Genomic DNA, 22,344 nt, shown 5'->3' with positions numbered 1-22,344 from the left:
TCTTTGCAGAGCCTGTCAGTTTAGGTGGATGACCATGTTTTAGTAGAGAGTTTGAGACTAAATTAAACGCGGATGGACTCCATTTACGAGGTTTCTGAAGACATTTGTTTTTACTGGATTTATTTAGGTGTTAGTGCAAAGGGGGACAATTTTTGTCAGTATTTGTCCCGTTGAAAGAAGCTGTGAATCTCTGGAGCTCCTCCAGAGTTACCATGAACCTTGAGACTTTTTATTATAAGTAAAACATTTAAAAGAAGGGTATTATGTACAATCAATATTTTCAGCTTTATGTCAGAGAGAGGCCCAATTTCAAGGCATCAAACTGGAAAGCCAAATTTCTTTTAAGTTATGTTTGATAAATACAGCACACATAAAACAACTGAAAGAAACATAGTTACTTGACTGTTCTATAAAATTGCACTCTCTTCCTGGAAAATACTTCCTCTTTAAAAAAAAAAAAATACATGTATCCCTTTTATTCCACTTGACAATTATCTATTATTTTGTGTCGGTGTATCACATAATATGCCAATAAAATACATTGAAGTTTGTGGTTGTGAGCTAATGAAAAAAAAAGATCTCAAGGTCAGACAGGCTCATATTCTGGAACATAAATAGCTGAGAGGATGTCACCCATTACAAATTTTCTCAAACACATATTGTTGTGTTTAATGCCAGCGACTCAGCAGGAAAAAAAATAAATTAAAAAATTAAAAAAACTGAAAAAAAAGGGAACAGTTTTTCTTTAATTTTACACTTTTATGGTACTTTTTTCACACCAGAGGCAGGCCCACAGATATATGTAAGCAAGTCACTTCACATGCAATGAGCATGCAATGCATTTCTGCTTGAAGAAACAACACTGTCAATTTCATACAAACTATGAAGAAAAGGAAAAAAAAAATACTCAAACACCAGACTTGAGAGTGTTTTGAAGATGATGGAAAATCTTTGTAATGCTCTTGGGATATCTAACCTATAATTTGTGGTTGGCTGACTGTGGGCTGCAAAATACGAAACCAAACTGCGCACGAATGTAAACAGAACACAGACTAAGCAAAAATTCTCATTTTTCATTAAACGACAAGTACGAGTTCAAATACTCGTGTGCTGCCTTGTGTTGCGTTTTTGAGCGGGCCTCAGATGGCATCTCTCAATTTAGGCCCATCAGGATGTGTAAAGGAGGACAGCAAATCCAGGAGAAGCACATAGAAACCTTCAGTTCACATCATTAGTTCTGTCTGCCACCTTGTCAGTGTATTTATAGTCCTATTCATCCATCAACAGGTCAATGACAGAGTCTGCCACTGGCATCCTTCTTCTTCAGTCCCCCAAGGTATCACTACTGCAGTTTACTAACAGTGGGGCTGACTGGGGGACTTCCTTACAGCGATGTACTGTTTCCAGCTGAGGAGCTGGACCACGCAGCTCCAGATTACAAACATATATGGATTTATGGTGAAACGAGGAAGGCTATGGCCCAGTCTGTAAATAATGTCACAACGATTCACAGAGGCCATATTTGTGTGCCATCTTCCAGCATGTAAGGTGCATATAAATAACATGGCACATGTGCCAAGGCCTTTGTTGGTAGATATTTACCAGTAAAACTAGAAATCTGGTGTTGTGCTCCCCTTAGTGCAGTGTACTAACACACGTAGCGTGGCATATTCTCTATTGAAGGCACAGAGCGAGAGTGGGAGTGGGAGAAGAGCTGAGTGGCAGAGTGGAGGGGAGGCTCGGTGGGCTGAACGTTGTTTACCTGTCAGCTGGCATTGATTAATCTTGTGTTCGGTGAGATCGCTCAGCGACTCGAACACCTGCCGGCAGCTGTCGCAGCTGTGCAGCGCAGGCTCCTCGTCCTCCTCTTCTCCCTCCTCTCCTTCCTCTGGAGAGAGCAGCCTCTTCCTCAGATGCCCGGCCTCACCATCTTCCGCCACCCTCTCGAGGGCGCACTCTGGATCTACGGAGCCACAGGAAATGACAGTACCACATAGTCAGAAGGGTGACCCGCACAGTGAGGTACTACAGCTTCCTCTGGGTGACAATAAAATGGATTTCTAGACTCTGGATTTAATAAAAACAATAATAAAAGCTGTAATAAAAATGCAGGTTCAATTTGAACCTCTGTAACTCAACCATTCGTGCCATAACAGAAGTGTTGGGCAGGTGGAGTGAGAAAAATACAAGCAGAGAAGTTGGCACACACTCGTATCTAACACACAAACACACACTCTTGTTATTAGAAATGGTTTTACGTTGTGTTTGCCCTGCTTCACCCAAGCAAAACTTTAGTATATGAAACTAGACTGATGGGAATATGTGCAGTTAATAAATCTGGGATTGCAGTTTTTGGCTGGACCAAAGATATATGAAATTTCACCAAGCGAGTGCTGAACTGCTTCAAACAGCATCAGACAAAGACAGGACTGTGAAAATTCGGAGCGCGGCTTGGTTTTAAAAAAAAAAAAAAAAAATGCAAAAACCGAGATTGTTGTGCATTAGATTGTCGTCACAACACACTTGCTTAAATTATTCAGCCTTGCTCGCAGGCAGCCGCGGGTCGTGCACATCAATATTCTTCAATCCATCTGCAGTTTTGTCTCTTGTTGTCTTTGTGCCGCAGCATCGCCAAGGGTAAGCCACCGACTACCCTGAGCCAGGACTAGAAACCATCTTTCAAATTACTCGCCAAATCTGTATTTCTCGCTATCATGAAGAAAAATCTTTAAGCCAATCTGATTAAAAGACAGCACCCTCAGACAAACAGTGTTGTCAACCGGGTTGTGTTTTGTCGGGGAGAAGAACCTTTGCACTTTACCAGCAGCCATTTTAAGCCCCACTGATGAAAGTGTTCTTCTGCTTGTCTGGAAACTCTGCAGGGGAACATTAGGTGAAAGCCAGTTTTCTTTTTTTTTTTTTTTCTTTCATCCAGCAAACTGTTAACAGCACCTGAGGGCAAAGAGTGTGTGGCACCGACATGCACAGGTGTGGGCGTTCATATATTGGGTTGTACAGGAACCATTTTAAGACCTCCTTCTCTTATATTGTGAAATTCCTCTAGGAAAGGCGTTCCAGAACTCATCAAGGCCACCCAGGATTTTTCCTTTCCCCCACTTGCGCCAAGTATTGATGTAACATCACACCCTCCATTGTCCTTCCCTCTTGGCGACGGAGGCTCTCGGAACATGCCCTCTAAAAATATCAGTGCCGTGGTCCCAGGTGGGACCATGCAGAACAGAACAGAAGGTGTTTCAAGAAAATGAAAATCCCAACCCAATCCTCGCAGACGCAGGCCTTTCTTGCTCCTGGGAAAACACTTCTGACTGAGGCCAAAAGCCACACAATATAGACTTATGATTCATCCACACATGCAGAGACTGCATTTGTAGTATAAACTGAAAACTGAACACTTTATATATTTTTTTTTCTCACAGGCAGCTTGCGGAGAAGGTTATGACTTGTGATGTTTTTTTTCCCCAAAATCTATTCATGAATCATTCACTTATTTAATATTACTGTCTCATTCTGTCAGGGAAAACTACTGATGACTCTATTTTAGCATTTTACAGTAAGCAGTTCTATGTTTAAAGATTTTCACATTTTTTCACACTATTACCACAAACTCCATGTAATTTGTTAGAATTTTTTTTAACTCTACCAAACCAAAGTAGGAGATGACTGCACAGCAAAAACAATATTCTACCTATTTTTCTTGGAAAGAAAAATCGCTGAAAAGTATTATTTGTCAATGCTTTGCAGGAACAACAGTCACCACAGTCATTGCAACTCTTTTGGGGAATTTATTTACCAGATTTTCCCATCTACAAACCTCGATTGGATTTAGGACTGGATTTTGACTGAGTCCGTGTAACACAGTAACCTGTTTTAGCAATGTGCTGTATCTGCACTGTCCTGGATAAGTTCGTACATCTAGCTGATATCACCATATAATTGTGAAACTGCTATTTCTGTTTGATAATCAGTGGAAAAAGGGAATTGAGAGAAATACTTGAATAATAATAATAATAATAAAAAAAACAGACCACATGAATATCTTCATGTATGTGCGAGTCTGAAATAACTTCAATTGTTGTTCCCTTCTTTTAGGTGACAGGTTTCAGCTGTGACTCCCACTGGTCAGCTTGTAAGACAGAGAAGAATGACTTCCAGTGTGCCAGTGTGAGGAGTGTCTGGAAGTACAAACTCCAACAAGGAACTGCTGGTGAGTTTGAAACTGGAAGTTGATGTTGAGTATGTATGTTTTTCAGGGGTGGTGGTGGGGGTTGAGGTTACAGGGCAAGGTCACGTCCAACCCAGGGATTAAAGAGCCACATCAATACTGAGGTTCCTGTGCCTCTGGGCCTCATACAGTAATCCATCAGATCAGGACATCCTCTTCTACCAGTCTCTGCAGGCTGGACAGTCGATCAATACCGGCATGCTTGGAATGGCTGACAATCATATGCCGAATACTGGGGGAAGATGTGCAACATTTTCAGGTTTTTATATATATCAGAGTAACATCTGTGTTGATTTTTAGAATCAAAATTACACGATTGGTGCAGAAGGACAACAGGGCAGACCATTTTCTGGTCTGATCCATATTTAGATAAAAAGCAGTTCAAAGAAGGATAATAGCTGTAACTAAGAAATTATTCATGTGGGGGTGGGGTGTCAGGGCCACAGGGGGATAATGAAGAGCTCACCAAAAAGATTTCTACAGATGAATTTCCAATCTTTACCAAACTAAAAGCACATTAATCCTGGGCTCATAAAATGTGGGGATCTGAATGGATATTGACATCTTTACAGCTATGTAATATCGCACTGAATCCAAAATCCATCAATCATGCGCACACTTGTGGTGCCTGGTGACATTTATCATGCCACAACTTTCATCTTTGAGACTTCAGGAGTCTCTTGGACCCCCCACCCTTATATTATTGAATATTTCTGCTCTTAAATATTTATAACCTTTTAATTGATATTCTCCTTTCTGCTCCATTAGCCCCACTGGGGATCTGAGGTCCCTGGCAGGGAAGCTCCACCATTGTCTGGCCCACACACTGAGACAGGTGGAGACACTGACCACAGGGAAAGAGGAAGGGCAAGAACCCACAGGAATGGAGTGGGAAAAACTACATAAGGGAATAAAATGAGTAGGCATGGGATGGTTATTGGTATGAAGTTACAGAAAAGTTTATTGTATATTGTAGCAGTGCTACAGTTTTTCGTCATAATGTTCCAATGGTATAAAGTTTGTTTTATTTAGACAGAGAAACCGATACAATGGCTAGAGGTGTTTCTGGTTGTGTAGAGCTTAAAGTAGTACAGCACTGTCTTTCCTCCATCAATTGCTGCACACTGCTGGTCAGCTGGCTGAAAGACTATTTCTATACTTCCTCTTTGCTTTCAAGTAGAACAAATATTTGAAACAAGGATTGGCTAAGCAACCAACTACAGCTGACCACACAAACTGACAGCTGATATTAGCTTTTTGTATTCATGCAACTAAATGAAAATAGGTACAATATATATATATATATTTTATAATTAAACTTATTATTATTATTAGTAGTAGTAGTAGTAGGATCTGTATTAAAAATAATTTAATATAATAAATTATTTTGATAATTTTAAATAGGGTAAAACACAAAAAAATAAAAGAAAAAAATAAAATTGCACATATACATACATTTATTTCACATTGTTATACACCTGACAGATTTAGGTGTAAAAACAAACAAAAAAAAAACAACATAATTCAACAAAGATGGTGGTTTCTGAAAAAAATGAGACCGGGATCTTTCAAAAGAAAGTTCAATGCTGAAAAAAAAATAAAAAACATAAATTTTTAACATACACCTTATTAAAAAGTATTTGGTGAAAAATATTTTTTTGGCATTACGGAGATAAAACCATTCTTATAATTGCTAGACCATATTCTTGCATGTTTCTACTGGTAATTTGGTCATTTCTTATTGAGATTGGAAGGCATCCTTGTCATCACCGCAATTTTTATTACCGATTAATGATTCTCATACATACATAAAATTGATATGCACTACAGAAAAAAAAACTAATTATATGAATGCTAAAATTAATATTGTTATATCTGTTATATAACAATACTAATGTTATATCAGTCAAACATTTTCAATTCTTTCTGATATACATAAAGCAATTAGATCAGATGAAACATTTAGTTTCAAACGTCTGTGTTATAATCCATTCACACAGCATTGTAGTATGTTTATCATACTGTAAGGATTTCAGTCTCATGACACAAAGCTTCAGTGAAGGCTGTACTCAACAGAATCCTAATCAGGAAAGTTAAACTCTGAATAAGATCCTCTTGGGACAGAATTGTGTCTGACCCCAAGCGAAAAGGTTAGGCAAAAGCATCAAGATCCTAAAACAAGGGAAAGATTCATGGATGTTTTGTTTTAATTTTGCATTCATCCAAACTTAGGCACAACATACAAAGAAGAATAAAATCACCAAGGGCTGTGTTCTCATGCCTGAAGAGAAAGAAGCATGTTGGCCTCAATCAGACTAAAACCCTGATGGAGCGTTCTTTGTGCAATGAAAGAACGTGGTGTCAAAAACATCATTACCAGTGCACCGATCCGCTCATTTCCCCCCCCCTTCCATCGTTTTCAAGAGATCCTCGTCTCACGACTCCCCTCTCCACCCCCCACCCGTCTCCCTCCCTGGCAAACCACCCTGCAACCACCCACCCCCAAGTTCAAATTAAGAATTTATTTTAACCAGTGAGCAGCTTCTGTCGACACGTGTCGGCGGGCCTGATCAAAGGTGAGCGCACTTCTTTATCAGAGTGAGGGAGGCTGTCAGAAATAGGAGGACATTAAGATTGAATAACCTTCACAGGCTTGCCGGCACCTCATTATTTAAAAATCTAAAACTTCTGCTGAGCACCCAACATATATAGGTCACACCACATTCTAATGCCACATGTGCCTCTGAGTGTACCCTCCTCTGTGTGGATGGGATTTAGAGGACTCTTCATCAGATCGACTCATTCCCCCCCATCATTAAAGAACATCATCATCCAGGCGATGAAGCTGCAAGCTTGGAACTTGCGGGATTCTTAGCGTTTGTTAGGAGTTTACTTATATAGAAAGACTGTAGAGGTGAAGATGTAGGGAGGAAGTTGGGGGGGTGGGAGGGGTTCTTATGGTTGATGTGTGAGGTTTTACCCGCCCCCAGTCCTCCAAGTTCTTATTAAAGGACAGCTTAATATTCAGATGCGAGGAAATGTAAAAGTAGAATGGCAAAGGTGTTCGTCAAGAGCTGTTTCTCTAACCGTTCTGAACACATCACAATTTGGGTTTATTATTTAGCACAAAAAAAAGAAGAAAAATTGCCGTACATTTTCCCAAAAAAACAAAAAAAAACAAAAAACCAAAAAAACATTATGATGCACGCTGAGCTGAGATGAAAGTGATACAGATCTCAAACAATTACAATATGGTTAGAACAAACAATGAAGACAACGCAGAGAGAGAGAGACAGCGAGAGAACGCTGACTGACGGAAGCGCAGGTACACAATCGCCATCAGCCACCAGTAAAACCTGAGCGCTCAGAAGAGATAGAAGCGTACAAAGAAAGAGGGGGGAAATCAAAGCAGCTGAATGAGAAACAACATTTGAACATACCGAATGCTCTTTCTCTTTCCGTCTTACCAACTCCCTCACTGGGAGTGATAATATTGAACAGAGCGCCTTGCCATGCCATTAGTGCAGGAAAACATCAAAGGAAATGAATAATAGAGAGTATGATTTTCTGAAGTGGTGGAGTGAAAGAGTCCCTTCCTCTTCCTGCTGTAGTGAGCCCTGCAGTACATTGATCTGTGGGCAGCCGGAACCTAAGCAGAGCCAGAGTCTCCAACGCCGCACAATGACACCACACTACTCTGAACATGCACTACAGCACCTAGCCAAGACTACAGATCTCTACAACTGTTCTCAGCCACCTTCCTATGACAGAGGTGAAACGATCTTACAGGGGGGAAAACAAAAAAAGCCATATCAGTCTCACTTCACCAAGAACAAGTAAGCAAGAAAAAAATAATGTATGTAAAGGCGGGAAAACAAGGACAAAGCATGTGGCATAATTGCATACAGGCTGTACAATGGTACAGCCAAGCTGCAGATCTTAAGCCGCCCCAGACTCTCTTGGTAAGAAAAAAAAAAAAAAAAAAAAGCATACTGCCTCATTAAATCTCAGACATCAAGCTGTTCCTGCCTCTCTGTACTATACATTTTAGTGTCTATCTGTTAGAGGAGTCTCTTTTGTTAGAATTTATCCTTTGCTTCTGCTACTAATCAAATATGAATGAGAGCCAAGATGCAGGACTTGCAGCAAGCTTGCAGAGTCACAAAAGTCCACAACTTACAGTGGCAGGTCTTGAAACCCTGTCTGATTAAGCTATCGGCTTGTCAGAAGTCAAACGGCTTTTGTGGGACTGTCCATCAACGTGCCAGACGGGGAAAAATCAGGTGAGCCCTTTCTGTTGCTTTTCGACTTGATGTTTTTCAGCTGTAAGTTGGAGCGACCGCTGTTTGATTACCTGTGTCGAAACATTTTTAAAGTTGCGGGTGACGGCTTTGACAGCAACTTAAAAGTTTTCCACTCGAAACGGCTCATTTTCTCATTGACCGTCCGTCAATCCATGCACAAAATAAATCAGTCAGATGAAGTCAAATGAGGAAAGTGAGAAATTAATTTGTGCGCCCTCCTGATTTCTCCACAGGCAGACATCGATCATGCAGCGGCTGTCTCCCCTCACTCTGGAGATAGAAGCGGTGGAGGGACGGTGAGAGGGGAGATTTGTGTGTCTGAGGGGGTCGTTGTAATCAGGCACACTCATTAGCTCTGCCTTGGCTCTGGATGACAGGAGATCTCTGAGGCAAGTTAGTCTCTTATGTCCAGGGTTAGGAAGGGGGAAAAGTAGCTCCTTTTCACAAAAGAACCAACTGATACTTATCAATACAGGAGTAAAAAAAAAAGAAAAAAAAAGACCGGGACAATAATACTGCTTTCTATGTGGTGGCAACAATCAAAGCGATATAATCAGGTTCCACAAATTAGAATCTGTTTTAAAGAAACGATTCTCAGCAGAAATATCCAGATCAGGTTTGGTCACATTTTAATCTTAAACTGGAATGGACCAAATGCAGTCCAAGCTCATAAAACAAAGTTCGAAATGCTTTATAACAACAGGGACAATGCACATACAAACGTGTGCAGTGTAGAATTATCCACTTCCGCTTAAATCAGTGTTTTATATTTCAAATTTGAGGTTATCAAGTGTAATTCAGACTTATCCAGAAAACTGAATTAATCTTTAAGCTTAATCCCAATAGTAAACTTTAAAGCAGATGTTAACATTAGCATTGTTAGGTGCCATTGGTTACTCACACATAGTATTAATTTTCAGGTTGTTTGTACACTTTTTAATATTTATGACACTGAGTACCCAAAATTCTATCAGATAAATACTGATGAAGGCTTTTAATGCTTCTGAAACCAAGTATTGCCAAACCAACGGTGTACGTTTGCCAGTCAACTTTGTCAACACAACAGAAAGCTCAAAAACTGCTGCCTGTCTTACTTGAAAACGAAAATCAACAAATACACAACGATCACCGTCATATCTGGGGTCAATTTAATTAAATGATATAAAGTTACTTGATCACAAGCTGAGAGCAAGTGGATAGAGGTTGGCAAGGAATACTGTGGCGATATCGCAAGATCTTGTGGCATGAGATCTCTTTACACCAGAACTCCTTAGACATAAAAGTTTTAAAAAGATCAAACATAGCTGAGCCAAGCAAGTATTTATAGTGCTGCACACAGCCTTAGTGTTTTGCACAGGAGCACTCAGAGAGCTATGGGTAAATGCCGGACTAATGTGGCAGCCTAGGTGTACTCGTGGTCCCCAGCCTGCTGGGCAAAACCATCCATATCGGGTTTAAAATAACCACGCCTGAGACTTAACCTTTACCAGAGACAAATGAAATGAAAATATACTGTGTGGTGCATCAGAAGCAGACTTCATTCATAGGGGGCTTTCTGCTAGCCTGACCTGAATTACCGCTCTGTTCCTGGAGGGCCACTGTGAATGGCACGCATGGAGACAGGACACATTCATCTGCGAAGCTCTATTTTACATCATACAGAGGGGCTGGGAAACAAAGAGTGTAAAAAAAAAAAGAAAAAGACAGCAAGAACACACAGAAACACAAGGACGGCTATGGGCACACTGGCATGCATGCATGCATGCAGACCCGGCGTACACACACACATACACACAAGACGATGCATCACCGCCCTTTCCCTTTCTCTTGTGGAAAACACATGCAACCATACAGTTTACGCCATGAAAACCGTAAAAAACAGGAAACCTCATACTTTTTCATCAGTCTTGTCCAAACTAAGGTTTTACAGACAGACACACGCACACACACGCACACACACACACATACGCATACAGACACATGATCCACTTTCCAGCCGAAAATGATGAAATATGAAATGGAGCATTACCGCTTGGAATGGCAGTCTGCCCAGGACTGTGCTGGTCCTCTGTCACATTGTCTTCTACTGCCAGAAAAAAAAAAAAAAAAAAAAGAAAAAAGAAAAAGAGAAGAGGGGGGGAATGGAAGGAAAGAAACAGTTAACAGTGAAAAACAACTTTGACAAATTGAGATTTTTGATTCTTTTTCTTCTATATGGAAACTAAAAGAGCTTTCAGATGCTCTCGATGGCTCAACCTGTGGTTTGGGAATCCACACAAGCCTTTCAAGTGTAGGAGCTCTGGCAAAAAGGCAAACAGCCACACACGTAAATAACATATTGGACTAGTTAATGACGTGATGAATTATAAACGTCTCCCTTGGAACGCCTCCCCGATATCAACATCGACTAAGTCAGAGGAAAAAAAAAAATAAAAAATACCTTGATGACTACATTAGTAAGACGACTAAGCAGCATGCTAGTTTAACAAATTAGACGGAAGAGCAGATTCCAGTGCACAGAAATCAAAATGCACATGCTAAAAGTATCACCAGTTTCCTTGCCGATACCGATTGTTGGCTTCCCTTAAGGTCCGATCTAACTACTTCCTTTACCTGTAACACATCAAAAATAAATATTTGCTACAGGTCCATTTATGGAAGTAGCAGTTTTGATTCTATTAAAGAAGAAAAATGGTACAAGGAAATTTCTGTATTCAGTAAAGTACCTTAGTCTGTTTTTATTAAACTTTTTTTATTAAACATTTTGATTTATTGTATTTGATATAAACGTTATTAAACTTAAGCTTTTGATGCATCAAATAAATAGGTATAAAAACATTTCCGGATTTGATCACTGGCCAGACCTGATAAAGGGAAAAGTAGCCGATTCCCCTCTCTGGTCAATTTATTGGTGTATCTCTGTTATTATGAAATACCCAGTTAAGCTTCAGTTTCTGTGTCATAACCGTCAAAGCAGCAGCAAAGTGCTTTTACTCTAACAGGGAGGGTGACGATACAGAGATAGCTTGATGGAGACTCTGCTCATTAGGTGCATGGCAACTAAGTCACTTTTGACTTTTTGACAACAACACAAGCGTTGGAAAAGCATGACTTGTGTTTAGTTAAAGGCAGAACCTTTTTAAATTGGAGCCTTTTTAGAGCTGGAGAGACTTTCTTGTGGCATGTCAAGCACAAGAAACGAAATGGATTTTAACAGCAGGAACAGAACAAAAGAGTCTCCCACCTGTTCTATGTAAAATGAGGGTCTCACTGAGGACTTCATACGCCTCTGCGTTCCACCCCTGCAGTTGAAATGCATTCTCCATTATGTCCTTTCTTTCTAGCCTTTCATTTTCTTGGGCAAAGAGGAAGGGAGTTGAAGCGGGGGGTGTGGGGGGACTGACAGGACCTCCCAGTAGGGGAGTATGGCAGTGACTGCCAAAGCAGAAATTGGCGCACTTTTAAAATTGCACAAAATATCCTGTACTTTGCATAATTAAGATGGGGATCCTATGGTGGCAGAAGCCTTTTCCACAGGGGAGTAAGAGTCCGTGTCAAGCGGGGTGACAAACATCAGTGGAAAAATGAAGAGGAGAGTCGAGCTGCTTTTTTGCGAGACACAAAACAGCAGAAGATGTCTGTTTTCTTGCCAGTCCATGACGACTTCCAGAAAATAACCATTTACATGCCTGTAATGCTCTTTTTGGAAAGACTCCCTTCAATGCATCCATGTGCTGCATATGGAAAATATGCAAAACAACAGGTCAAAAGTCAGACAATTAATTAGCTCAATCAATTAAAAATGGTGACATGGTCCTAGTTGGACACCACTGCGGTAGTGCGTCCCCTCAGAACCGCTGTTTCAGCCTTCGGAGAAAACTTGTCCTGTTAAAGGAGGCCTCTGTGACTGACGCCCTGAGAGTTTAATGAGTTTCTGTAGCACTGTTGAGCGCCTTGCATCTCGGATCATTTAAATGGGCTACAGATAGGGGGTCCTAATAAATCCCCCGCCGTTCTATCAGAGAATGGTGGCGGGAGCTAGAGTTTTTGTTTTGATTACCGTCACTGTTGGCGAGATGAGGGAGCTCAGGCAGAAAATTCTATCTTACAATGCCATAAGAACTTAAACATTACTGCAGTTTGCGATGATTTGTCACCACGGTGAACTTATTAAAAGTTTTGCCATTTAAAGTAAACAACTTCCACCGCCACGCAAACGCTTTTCTCATTTGTACCTGGCTGCTTGATAATTAATAGCCAGCTTGGAGCGATCGCGAAGGGTAAGCTGTCAAGTAAAGGGATGTTTTTAGCAAGCTGGACTATGATTAACAAAGAGAACCGAGCAAATATAACTAACAGAGGCTTTTTAATTAATGTGTTCTTAAGCTTATGATTGGCTTGTAATGACTTGAGTAAAACTTAGTTCACAGTATTGTAGGCGCATCGCTGCTATCAGTTAATTAATGTTTGACAAGGTACAGTGTATCACTCAGGCGACGTCAGGCTGCAATCATTGTGCTACGCATTGTTGATACAGCATTGAGCACACTTGGGACAATTTGGCCAAAGAACCTTTAATTTTTTTTTTTTTAAATTGCAGCAGGAAAAAAAGCAGATCTGCAACACTTAACATACTGACCATAAACACATGTAACGGTTGTTAAATAGCCTTAAGATATTTTCAATGTTGTTGTTTTTTTTATCTGATATGTAAAAAAAAAAAAAAAAAAAAAAGAAATAAAACAAAGACAAATGCAGAGAAAAATACCCTGGAAAAGGTCCAAAAAGCACTTATTTAAAATACCCAAATGGAAGAAAAGAATATCAGATCGTGTAAGACAATAGATTTAGGGGTGTGTGTGTGTGTGTGTAAGCACATACAGGTGTACGAATAGAGAATATGTTTTATGCTCTTTTTCCACAAGTGTGCCCACATACTTGTGCCTGTAAGCCTTTGTATGGTGTGTGTTGGGGGTGAGCTACTCGCAGACATTTAAACAGCCCCGAAGTGTGTTCCTGGATATGCGTGACTCATCTGCTTGGTTACAGCCAGCGAGGACGATACAGTGCCGAACACAATGGCTGTGTAATCCGCCCTGACTGACCGGGAAGGAGACGCTCGCCACGGGGAGTACAACTCAATTTAGCTCGGGTCAAGAGGTCAACCCTCCTCAATTAGGGCCGGGGAGAAGGGAGGGAGGAGGACACGCACTGCACATGAATAACTTTCTTAATGAGCATTATTTGAACTGGTGATTAGTGTCATAAATAATTTGCTGCAGAAAAGCATGTTGATTGTGTTGCATAATATTTGTAGTCCTTCACATATTGTTTCACGTATTGTGTGAAACAAATTGCACACAAAAAAAAGGAAACCACCCCATTTGTGCCAGTTCTTTTTTTTTTTTTTTCTAAATCTCATGAATCAATAATCTCATTATGCATGTTGTGCAAATTCAGCTTCCAGAAAATATTAATGCCATTCATCCTCATACTATTATATCAGAAACAGCAGTGGTACGAATCAGTCACTGTCTCTGACTCAGAAGTGTGTCTCCATGTGGCAGACAAGCCATGACAACAAGAGCGACACATGCCACGGAAAAGGGACAGATATCGGCCAGCTCCCGCGACACCCGGGTCCAACACACTCAGCCGCACGTCAAGAACACTGACAGGCGTGCTAATGGGATTTTTTTCCATGGCTTCATCATAATTTCCTTAATGATAATTCCAAACCATATTTTTGTGTCACATTAGAAAAGCGTTAATGGGTGTTATGCCACAGATCATTAATTGTGAACGGACTGAAATTTAAAGCAGCTGAGGATGACGCAACTGCTAAGAATGTAAGGAAATATGAGAAATGTTATTTAAAAAAAATACAGTGCATTTCTGCATCTTAATTACAATAGTCGTTTGTGACAATCCACAGTAAACATTTTACATGCGTTACATGAGTTTGGAAGTTATTTCAAACTAAAATAATTAACATTAGTGACATTTTTGTTCCATGATTCTACAGAATATGTGATGATAGGAGGGCCCTGCTTCTCATACCTACTTGAGTTCACTGGTGAAATCTAAAAAAAAACCAAAAAAAACAATAATTTTATTAGAAACAGTGTTTGCTGTTTTTGAACATTTTTCTTCGACTTACTATTTTTTGAAAAAACATTATTTTTTTATGTAAGACTGAGCGTTTGAGTCGATTGATTCCCGCAGACACTGAAACATTTCTGATCCGTTTCAGTATTCACAAATCAGACACATGAAGAATTCATTAGCGGCCAAGATAATGCGTTTCTTTTTCCTGTGACTACAGAACGCCAATCCTCCAGAGTTCACTCGCGTGGCAGCAAGATTTCTGCTTCTAAAAAAGCATCAAATATTTAAGGTGTACATGACACAGGCCTGATTTCAGGACAATCGCTACACTCGCAGTAAATGGTGCGGAAAATGCATTTATACATGCAAACGACAGACCTGGAAACTTCTCTCCCTCAGCCAATGAACGGGTGAATGCTGGGAGTGTCGTTTGTGCTCGGAATAAAAATGTCAACCCAGGCTGACATTATTCAGGAAGCACTGTAGGACAGACGACGTGGCAGTGGTCGTGCAGGATTCAGGAGCGAGATCGTCCTTCCCTTACTGCTCACTGAGTGCTGACCCAAAGCCACTGCGCATCAAAACAAAATTACAATGTGCCTACAGTTGAGAAACGTGGAAGGCTCGGGATTGAGTAAATGTCAGCAGCCGGGGTGAAGTGTTTGCATATAAGCGAATGATGTATGGTCTCGTCCTGTGCCATTTATTCCCCCAAGCAATAACGTAGCCGGATCTGTCTCTCAGACTTAATTGAAACGGGACTTGTAATGTTGCCCTTTTCCTCGATGGGACCAAAAAACATAACCTCTGACTCCCACAAGCCGCCAAGACTGAGAAAGTGGGTATGCATGTGGAGGAGGTGGAGGGCTACACAAGGAGGGGGGCGAGGGGTGGACAGCAAAAAAAAAAAAAAAAAAAGCAATAGTGCCAACTGTCATAGCATTATTTTGTCATCTCTTCTACAAACACACCACGTCTGTGGTATCCATAAACATTATGCCCGCATCTTTCATTTGCACCTGTTTATTCTGCACTCTGCCGGACAACGCGTTCTTTATGAGCACATTGACCGCTGCCCTAAAACAACACTCTCAAAAAGTGAAACCTGAACTCTGAAACCATGCAGCTATTCAGACACAGGCTCACACATGTCTGCAAGGGACAGGAATATACGGGAGGGTAAAAGCACAAATACAAAATTAGACTTTCCGAAACACAAGTCTACAAATAAGACGCTCGTTTTGGTCGTTTTGAAAACGGTGTGAAAGAGTGAAACAATTTAAGGAAATGACAAGTTAAATTATTATGTACATCTGTATGAGTGCATCTCAATCCCCGAGGACAGACATAGACAAAGAACAATAAATAACATCTGCCTGGCCTGGCTTGGGTCTGATCCAAAAAAACTGTGAAATGTCTCTGACGTATCGCTCCACTTCTGCCTCGGCTAAGGCAGTGGAAATGAAGACGCAAAAGTAACAGCCCTTTTTTTTGTTTTTTTTCTCCTCCCCCACCCCCCAATTTCAATTTTCGGTGACAACGACAAATACAAACAATGTCATCACTCTGACTTCATTTGCATGCTGATTTGCTCACTCCACATCCCTTCTCTGTCTCACACGTCGATGTGCACAAATCTAAACAGATGTTCTCCTGAATATTTTCGCACACACTTGTAGAATGCTGGCAGCAGACAATTATGCTTAAAAGACATTTGTTTTAAGGATAACCAATGTCACACCACCTAGCGAAAAAAAAAGAAAGAAGAAAAGACGAAGAAGAGAAACTAGTCAGTGCCGATTGTTTTCGAGAAAATAGGAGCACGTTTGCATGGAGTTGTTTACTGCAAAACGGAGACGATTTTTGAAAAAGATGTGCGTGCACTCAAGTTTCCATTTCTCTCCTGGGCATTGATTTAAAATGGTGGCTGCATGAATGTACTACCACAAGACCATGTAATCTTCCTTTGAGAGGAAGACTTCCGAGAAAGGAAAGAAAAAACGGGGGGAGAGAATGGAAGAAAGAAGGGGGAAAAGAGGGTCTACAGACCACAAGCTGAGAAAGTGAAATTGTGGACAATTATTTGCTGAGCAAAATACAATGCCTGCCAGATGAACTGGAGCTCAAACTCCAAAACTCAGCAGAACCCCATTTCCCCCCCTCTCCCCCCTCTTACACACACACACACACACACACACACACTAAATATGTAAATATGCAACTCAGAAAAGTCATGTGTGGAGAGCGTGTGTGCATATTGCTCTGTGTTGCTGTCTCTATTTCACTTTCCCTCCCCCCTTTCTCACTCAGTGACAAATGGTGGATCAAATTGCAAACCATTGCAACTGTGTAAAAGCCAAAGAGCCTAAGGGGGATGAAAGGAAAATAGTGTGTAGAGAGGAGATTTTTCTCCCCCCCCCCGCCCCCCACACTTTTCCACATTTGCATAATCTAACTTATAAATAATGTAGATGGCTAGAATGTAACTTTATAGATCCTTCTTTAAATTCTCTTTATATAGACATCCGTGCTCGCACGCAGAGAAAGAAATCACAAGCCTTCCCCTTTCCCCCTTCACATATAAAATGTTTCCACCTTAGTTTCTCAGACAGAGGTGGATCACGTGACCCAGCCCCCCCATTCCATCAGACGGCTCAAGTTCCGACCTGGAGCGTCTTTAACGCATCCAGATGTGCGCCAGCGTCGCGCTCCGCTGTTGCTCTCTCTCTCTTCTTCTCTCTCTATCTGACATTCTCCATTGCCCTGCCCTTGCACTTTAACTGTCACTACAATCCAGTCATAACTGAAGGCGATATGCTTTTTTAGAAATTAATTAGAATATAAATTACTATTTTTTTTCTCCAATAAAGTCCGTATGCTACCGCTCTTTTATAGATCACATTGAAATGTGTAAAAAAAAAAAGATATGGAAAACACACACGTTTCCATTCCTTTAATAAGCGCAAATGTTTTAAGAGAGCCAGTAAAAACACACAGGCTTATCACTTACCTTTCAGTGATCTTGGTTTCGCTTGCTTGCGGCGCGACATCCTATAGAAAAGAAAACCCCCAGCTGAAGTTGCTCAGTTTCTGCCTTGTAAATTTCAGTGTAGGACGGGATAGTCTATAGGTATGGTATCTCTAAATTGCTCTGGCTGAAAAATCGCGCCATTACAGAAAGATGCAACTTCCAGCCGTGCGTGGCCGCGCGGTGTGGACGCGAGTTTGGTTGTTATTTTGTGATGAGTAGGTGGAATGTTATAAAATCCAATTAGCCCCGATCGGTGTGTTTACAGTTGAGCTGGAAAAGTGCGAGAATGTGCCGATCCCGTCATGCCGCGTCCTTTCTCCGGGAAAACACACACGCGTGTGGGCATGATGATCGCTCAGATAAGAGATGAAAAGCGGAATATTGCTATAAGCTTTTCGCTTCTCATCTCAAATGCATCCGCGTTAGAAAGGCATCTGCAAAACGCCTCCTGCGAGAGCTCAAAAAAATGCAACGAAACCCCACAAAAATAAAAAATAAAAAAAAAACAGAAAAAAATGATAATCACACTTTTTTTTTTTTACTTCATATCCACCTAACAGTATAAAAACTACTGCAGACTCTCTTGCCTTTTCTCCCTGCGGTCAGCTAATCATGAATTAGGTTCGGGAATCTGATCTAAGTCTACGTCTAAATTGCTCTTAAAAGAGGTTGAAGAAGCAGAGAGAAGATGGAAGCTCCCTCCTCATCACAAACCTGCAAGGTCTTGGACTGCGCTGTCGCTCCGGTAGTCCACATAATAATGGAAAATGGAAGCAAGGCCCCCAAAGCCATCAGGATGGCTCCAGAGGGGGCCCCTACCCCGCAGGGACTCGCTCTGTACGTAATCACTGAGGAAATCATTGTCAGCCTGCCTGCACTCACACACAGACAGAGAGGCATGATTAAAATCCGAGGGATTGTGGCAAGATGCGGATTGCTGGATCCGCTCGGTCCCCGGATCCGGAGTCGAACTCTAAACCCAGAGTCGGCTTGCTCACCCTGGCGTCTCCTCTGCCTTCATGCTCGCCGTCGGCCACTCTCCGTCTACGGCAGACGGACTGGTCCCCCTTCTGGTAGAAATGGTTAAGCAGAAAGACATTTTCTGTGCGGCTGTTGGGCTGCATGTATGAAATAGAAAAGTAGGGAAATTCAAAGGGATGTGGAAGGAGCTTTATATAGAGGGAATTTTTTGTTAATGAAAAAAACGATTATGATATATGAAAACAAACATACTTATGCTACATAGATAGATATATTTTATATACATCTTATTTTTATTTTTTTATACATTTCTCAGAGCCTTTCTTCTTTCTTTCTTTCTTTTTTCCTTTCTTTCTTTTCCTCATACTTCAAAGGTGCACTGCAGCAGTCTGTGCCCCTCACCTGCCTGCAGTTGCCCAGGCCCCAATACTATGCCCCACGATGTGAAAATAAGATCCAGAGAGGAGCCCCGCGGTGGGCTTCTCGCTCTGCTCTTTCCCCCCTCTGCAGGCTGGAGGTAGCCTCTGCCAGAGGCCCCATCTCAAAATCACAGGCAGTGCGTTTCTGTTTGGGCTCAGCCAAATGTAAGAGAATGGTTGGGGTTTTTGTGGCTGCGGATCTATCGGCGAGAGGAGAGAAGAAGTCAAAAGGGCAACTCCAAGTGTGTGCCGCCGTAGTAGAAGGGAAATTAACAGCTACCCCTGATAGCCTTTTCTTTGCCGTATCTAGTTTTGTGAAAATAAAATTCTCCATAAAAGTTAACTGCAATTGTAAAAGTTAATGATGTAAGTACACATTAGGTTTGGTCTTGTTCTATAGGGTATCTCTGCACTTTTCCTTCCAGCTCTTAATGAGGTTTTATACAGTTAAGGATATCAAAGGTAAGCAGTTATGACACAGGAATTTAAAAGAAACTGCCGCTACAGTGAAGAGAAAGCATCATTTGCGGCTCGCATCCCAAAATGTTAATTTATCTTCATGTGATGGAGCAACATAAATTATTCTGGATTGGAAGAAAAGTTAAAAAGCTACATCCAAAGCTTTTGAGATTTCACAGTTTCATCTATTTAATGAAAAGGGCAAATGAAAGGCACTGCTGCATATGTACCAAGGAATCTCAGAAAACTTAAGCTAACAGGATAGCATGATTCAGAAATCAGTCAAGAGATCCAAAAGTAACTCTGGAGGAGCTGCAGAGATCCACAGCTCTTGGAAAATCTGTTGACAGAAAAGCTGATAAAACAAGATAATACACCAGAGAACATAACTGTTCTCTGCTGTACAGCCACAGTATCATTCTGCACTATGGTACACGAGCACTGTCTCAGTGACTGACCAATAGAAACTCACCACCAGCTCTTCAAGCATCTCAAGAAGTGAAGTATTTGAAGTGCCTTCTTGACCGTTGCTGTCGTGTCATCAGTCCTCTTGGCGGTTGTAATACTTGAAGAATTGGGCAACCTCCACTCTTTTGATGCTGACAAGGGAATGGATGATGGACTTCAATCTTCTAAAATCTCGAATCATCTTCTTCATCTTGGTTAAGTCGAGGATCAGGTTGTTGTTATGGGTCCAGTTCTCCAGGGTTACCCTCTTCTCTCGAGTAAGCTTTGCTGATAAGCTTATCAGCAAACTAATAGGTTTATAAGCTGCACCCTCAACAAATCTGGGCTTTAGTAAATTTGTGGCAAGAAAACATACATGTTTAAAAGAAAGTCAAGAAGTCCTGTTTGCATTTCGGCACAGTCCAAGTAGCACTCAGTGCACACATGTGAATGAATATGCTTTGGTCAGATCACACCAAAATTGATATTTTAGGCCAACATGTAAAACCTTACATATCACTCTGAACTTGCGACAGATTGGTGACCTGTCCAGGGTGTACCCCGCCTCTCGCCCGAAAAGTTCGCTGGAGATAGGCACCAGCAACCCTCCCGACCCCACTAGGGTCAAGGGTGTACGTACGTACAGACATACGGACGGACGGACGGATCACCCTGAACTCATCATTCCCACCATGAAACATGTTGGAGACAGTTCAAGCTGTGGAGATTGTTTTCTTCTGTACCATCAGGCATGATGGTCGGAGTTGATGATGGATGGAGCTAAATATAACGTAGTCCTAAAAGAAAACATTTTCAAGGGTGTAGAGAACTTGAGTTTGTCGTGGAGGTTTGTTTTTCAGCAACGTAGAGCAAGAGTGTCAATGGATTGACTTGTATCGAAGCACATTAATTTGTCAGAATGGTCTAGTCAAAGTCCAGATTTAAATCTGCTTAAGAACTGAAAGGCCCTACACCCGCTCTGATTGAAATTTAAATTTTTTTCATTTAAAAAATGAACAAAAACTCATCCTATGGATGAGCAATGAGCTACAGCTCAATTGCAATGACGTGGTCCTGCAAAGCATTAACTCTGATTAATGCTTTGCTTTGCTATGATTTATTTGAGTAAAACATTTTCTCTCAGATTTTAATTTATAGAAGAAAAAATTTAATTATGCATGATTTTTCTTCCACTTCACAATCATATACTTCTTTTATTAGTCTTACACCCAAAAAATCACAATCACTTCAATTGTATTGAAGTGTGAAGTAATAACACGACAAAATGTCAACAAGTTCAAGGGGTATGGATACTTTTGCAAGGCATTCTATATACAGGATGACAGTCATTATTTTCCTTTTGTTTCAACAGATCTGTTTTTTTTTTTTTTTAAATCTTTGCACATAGACCTGTGATAGACATAAAATGTAAGTGTTTTAAATTAGAGCCTATGACCTACTTGTGATGTCAAGGTTTTTTGTTTATAATTGTATCTGCACCTTTTGTTTTTCAAATAGCTCCCTAACCCACTTGCTGCCACAAAACATTAGCAAAAGATCAATACAAACAAGTGTGACACAGATTGACACGGCACGCTTTGGTAAATCCGGCCCCCTCACAAACTACAGTAAACTTGGTAAACACAAACATGTAAAACATCTGTCGGTAGGTGCTAGGAAATCTGTCAGGAGGTCCCGGTTGCCTTGAAACTTCAATGTTTAACAATGCTCCAAAGTTCCTGCGCTGCGTCGCGGCGCTCTGTCAGACAGATCTCCCAAAGTTTTTTGGCACCTTACCCAACCCCACCTCTCCCACCCCCACCCCACTCATATCTCCTGAATACTCTCAAACACAAACAAACATTGCGCCGCGGTCCTCCAGGGCTCTTTGCAACTTTCATTAGTGACAATGCAAGGCTTGAGTCGGCTCACAGCTCACGCAGCCGAGTCTCTTAGTAAAAGTGCACGCTCCCTCAGAAGTTTTTCTCTTTTTTTCCCCCCCTCTCTTTCAAGAACCTCTAGAATAAACCTCATGCAAAGAAGGCAGCTCATGATGCTCCGAAAACTGCCTGACATGACTTTCCCCTCATGGTTTACCTTATAAATATGGAAAGGAGAGTAAAAAGTACAAATTTTTGGAGCAAATAAAAAAATAAAATCAACCAAAATGTTCTTTTCTCAAGTCTTACCTCTGCGGAAATAGCAGGAAGGGAATCGTGCAAAGATAACAAAACAAAGCACATAAATTTATATCAGCACATGCGTTTATGCTCCTTCAAAATGTGATGTGTTCATTCTCATAAACGGCATAAGCGAAAGCCTAATTTCATTGTCCTTCTGTGGCTAAAAGCC

The 22,344-nt window shown here is 41.0% G+C and overlaps 1 protein-coding gene across 2 annotated transcripts in view; it reads right to left on the bottom strand.

Moving 5' to 3' along the window:
* Positions 1–18,487, bottom strand: part of znf521 (zinc finger protein 521) — a 114,574-nt gene extending 96,087 nt beyond the window's left edge. Inside the window, exons 1-3 of one of the 2 annotated variants that reach the window (XM_088014856.1) lie at positions 17,666–18,487; positions 10,577–10,630; positions 1,763–1,963 (exon numbers count right to left, since the gene is read on the bottom strand). In XM_088014856.1, coding sequence (XP_087870982.1) covers positions 1,763–1,963; positions 10,577–10,630; positions 17,666–17,705 — 295 coding nt within the window. In that variant the 5' untranslated portion in view covers positions 17,706–18,487. The remainder of the gene's footprint in view (positions 1–1,762; positions 1,964–10,576; positions 10,631–17,665) is intronic. The other variant, XM_088014855.1, reaches the window with a different exon arrangement.
* Positions 18,488–22,344: the final 3,857 nt, after the last annotated feature.

This window comes from Poecilia mexicana, unplaced genomic scaffold (genome assembly GCF_051168715.1).
Source record: "Poecilia mexicana isolate PSO_F unplaced genomic scaffold, ASM5116871v1 scaffold_17, whole genome shotgun sequence".
Taxonomy (NCBI): Eukaryota; Metazoa; Chordata; class Actinopteri; order Cyprinodontiformes; family Poeciliidae; genus Poecilia; species Poecilia mexicana.
The sequence above is the reverse complement of the archived record's forward strand: the minus strand, read 5'-3'. Positions and strand labels throughout refer to the sequence as shown.